The sequence below is a fragment of the Monoraphidium neglectum genome (genome assembly GCF_000611645.1).
Source record: "Monoraphidium neglectum strain SAG 48.87 unplaced genomic scaffold scaffold03849, whole genome shotgun sequence".
Lineage (NCBI taxonomy): Eukaryota > Viridiplantae > Chlorophyta > Chlorophyceae > Sphaeropleales > Selenastraceae > Monoraphidium > Monoraphidium neglectum.
The window spans coordinates 1-3,193 of NW_014009780.1; the positions used below are offsets into that span (position 1 = coordinate 1).

The following is a 3,193-nucleotide window of genomic DNA, read 5'->3' on the forward strand; positions in this document are numbered from 1 at the left end:
CTCCTCCCCCCAAAGCACAATGCACCTTGGCGTAGTAGTCCTTCCAGACTTTGCGCGCGATCTCGTGGCCGCCCAGATCAAACGCCTTGAAGTTCACGCCAGCTATTTGCAGCTCCTGGGGGAAAGCGGCCCATGTGGGGGCAGGCAAGGGCCAGGGATTAGAGTGTACTCAAGCAAAAACGTCCTGCCCAACTGTGAGGGCAGCAGCTGGGTCGGCCGCGGTGGGGATTGCTTGCTGCAAACCCCATGGGCGCCGCGCGGCCTTGCTGCGGCTGCCTCACCTCGGAGGTAGGCATCTGCGTGGGCTGGTGAGTCACCAGCCGCTCGTCCTTGAGCATGTGCATGAGCGTCGTCTTTCCCGCATTGTCCAGGCCCTGGCATCGAGTGGAGCAGGGACGTGGCGGTCAGCACAGAGCAGGGCACACTCATGGTGCAGTTCCCTGCAGGCTGGGGGACAGGCAAAACTAGCAACCGTTATTCGAGGTGATCACAACCGGCACACCAACACGGCCGCTGCGTTGGCCATGGGTGCAGGGACAGCTGCTGTAGCAGCGCCGTGGGCGTTAGGGGCGGGAACGGTGGGGCCCAAGCCATCTGCCTCCTCTCCACGGGCACTCTGGCGGCGCAGGACGTAGGTGTGGCGGTATTGGCAACCGCCAGACTTGTGCATGCTCAACCCAAGGACAGTTGTGCCTGCGGCTACGCACCAAGAACAGGATCTTGGCATTTTTGTTGTACAGGCCAAGCGAGTTCAGGACACCCCAAAACCTGCGAGGGCGCATGAAAAGCAGAATGAGGAAAGTTTGTGGATACCTCATGGCAGCGGCGGCACGCGCTGCTGTGCACGGGCTAGGCCAAAAGGATTGCCGAAAGGTGCGGTTGCATTGCAGGTTGGGCAGTGGCACACTGGCAGCGCGCCAACTGCGCATGGTTGCCTGTGGCACCCTGGTCGGGGCCAAGGCTGCCACTCGTTCGTCCTTTCATGACTGTCCCATGCTTTTTCGCAAGCCACAGGGCCCAGCAGCAGAGCGTGAGCCTAACGCAGCGCCCCTTCCAGCCAAGAGCGCCCTCACAGCGCACCAGTTAACCACAAACATCCTTGGATCCAACAGTTACCCAGATAGAACGTTTGCGAGGACGAGGCTTGCGCGATCGAGCCGGGAAATGCTTTCAGCGGGGCCAACTTGCTCCGTGCGCTGGCCTGGTGATCGCGTGACGAGCGTTGCTAAGTGACACAAATACCTAAGCGAACGACAACCGAGCAGTGCAGACCAAAGAACGGGGCTTCGCGGGGCCGCACTTCAAGACGACGCCGCTGGTTTCCTTGCTGCTGCACCAGGGCACCACTACCGTATCGTGACGTAGAGGCATGAGAGCAGCCCGCGTCTCATGTGGTTTATGGCTTTAAAATTCGAGTGATTAGGACATGTCCTGCACTGGTATACGTAAGCTGTTCGATCTGAACCCTTGAGCGCCGTCGTGGGGCGATGTATTAAGTCGTGAACCCATTAAATCTTCTCAAATCATGCTGATATGGCTCCTCAGACTGCTACACGGCTCCCTGGTCCTTCCAGCCGTGCTTTGGGTTGAAGCCGGGCTTGAGCACGCCGAGGAGTCCTCGAAGGCCTTCATTCGCGAGTCATTCGGCGTGTTCAACCGCTGCTTCGATGGGGCCGGCGCCTGGGTGCTGTCCGTCCTCGACGCAAGCTATGCAGGCGCGTGCCGATGTGGCGGCGCAACAGACGGTGTCGGCTGATTGTGACGTTTGGTGTCGCCTGCCGTTGGGGCGCACTCCGGGGGGCATTGAACTGCTTAGCACAGCAGCCGCGCATGGTGCAGGGCAGGTGGAGCAGAGATGTGTGCATCAGCCGCCACACTGCAACCACCAACCTCCAGCCAACGATCGGCGCTTGCTGTGCAGCCGCCGCCTTTGCCACCGGGCCGCTGACAGCCCCTTCCATTGCTCCGCATGCGCAGAGACGCAGCGAGGTACCTGGCGGCAGCAGCAGGCATGGCAGCACTGGTGGCGGGAGGACCGCACCAGCACGCTGAACGCGGTGGTGGCCAATGCGCAGCACAAGGGTGCGACTGGGCCTTGACGAGGGCGCGCGCGCGCGTCAAGCATGCGTGTGGCATTGCTGCAGGGGCCAGTCACCTGTGAACCCCAGTGGCGGCCGTGATAGCGGCCCTGATTCCAGCTCGCCCCTCTGTCGCGCGCCCTGCAGGCCTGCACAGGGTCGGCTCCGTGCGCAGCGGCCGCAGCAAAAGCGCCGGCGGCGAGGCACCCAAAGCGGGCAGTGGCAGCCTTGGGGACGGGGCTGAGCAGCGCTCCTCGGAGCCGTCGGGGCGGCAGCAGCGGAGCTGGCCGCTGTCAGGGCTCCTCCCGCGGCGCATCAGCAGCGAGGGCGCCAGGACCAGCCTGGATGGAGGTGCGGGCGGCGGGTGCACAGCTGCTGTGAAGCAGCAGCAGCAGCAGCAGCAGCAGCAGCAGCAGCAGCAGCAGCAGCAGCAGCAGCAGCAGCAGCAGCAGCACGAGGAGGAGCAGCAGCAACAACCCCAGGAACTGCCCCAGGCGCCGCCCTCCGTCTGCCCGCAGCCACAGGAGGGGCAGCCGCGCGCCCCCCCGCGCCCCTCCCCGCTGTCCCGCCAGTCGTGGCGCGAGGCGCGCCGCGACTACCTGAAGCGCCGCGAGGAGCGCACCGCCGCCTTCGAGGCGGCGGGGTGGTGGGGCGTGCACGAGGCGCTCAACCGCAAGGGGCTGCTGGAGGACCTGGGCCTGGCCCTGGAGGTCGGCGTGACGCGCGCCTTTGACGGCACCCGCTGGCTGCTGCGCGCGCTCACGCTCGCCAGGGCCACAGCCGACGGCGCCGTGGGCGTGCGGCCTCGGGGCGCGCCGCGGCACCGCGGGCCGCGGGAGGGGCGCGCGGCGGCGGGCGGGGCGCGCGGGGAGGAGGGGCCGGCGGCTGGGCGAGAGGCGGGGACGCTGCAGCTGCGTGGGCGGCGCCCGTCCAAGGACAAGCAGGGCGGCGACGGCGGCGACGGCGGCGACGGCGGCGACAGCGGCGTCTTGGCGGGTGGTGCAGCCCACACCACGCCTGCTGCAGATGCTTGCAGCACAGCGGATGGATCGGCGCAAGGCGTGCAGCGGCGTCGGAGCATGTTCGGGGCAATGGTTGGGGCCGGGCAGGCGGGG

At 66.2% G+C, this 3,193-nt stretch overlaps 1 protein-coding gene across 1 annotated transcript in view; it reads left to right on the plus strand.

Annotated features, from left to right (window-relative positions):
- Window positions 1–1,525: 1,525 nt before the first annotated feature.
- Window positions 1,526–3,193, plus strand: part of MNEG_13475 (hypothetical protein) — a gene marked incomplete at both ends in the record, with an annotated part of 3,612 nt that continues 1,944 nt past the window's right edge. The window contains 3 exons of the mRNA XM_014038053.1: window positions 1,526–1,745; window positions 1,978–2,082; window positions 2,226–3,064. Coding sequence (XP_013893507.1) covers window positions 1,526–1,745; window positions 1,978–2,082; window positions 2,226–3,064 — 1,164 coding nt within the window. The remainder of the gene's footprint in view (window positions 1,746–1,977; window positions 2,083–2,225; window positions 3,065–3,193) is intronic.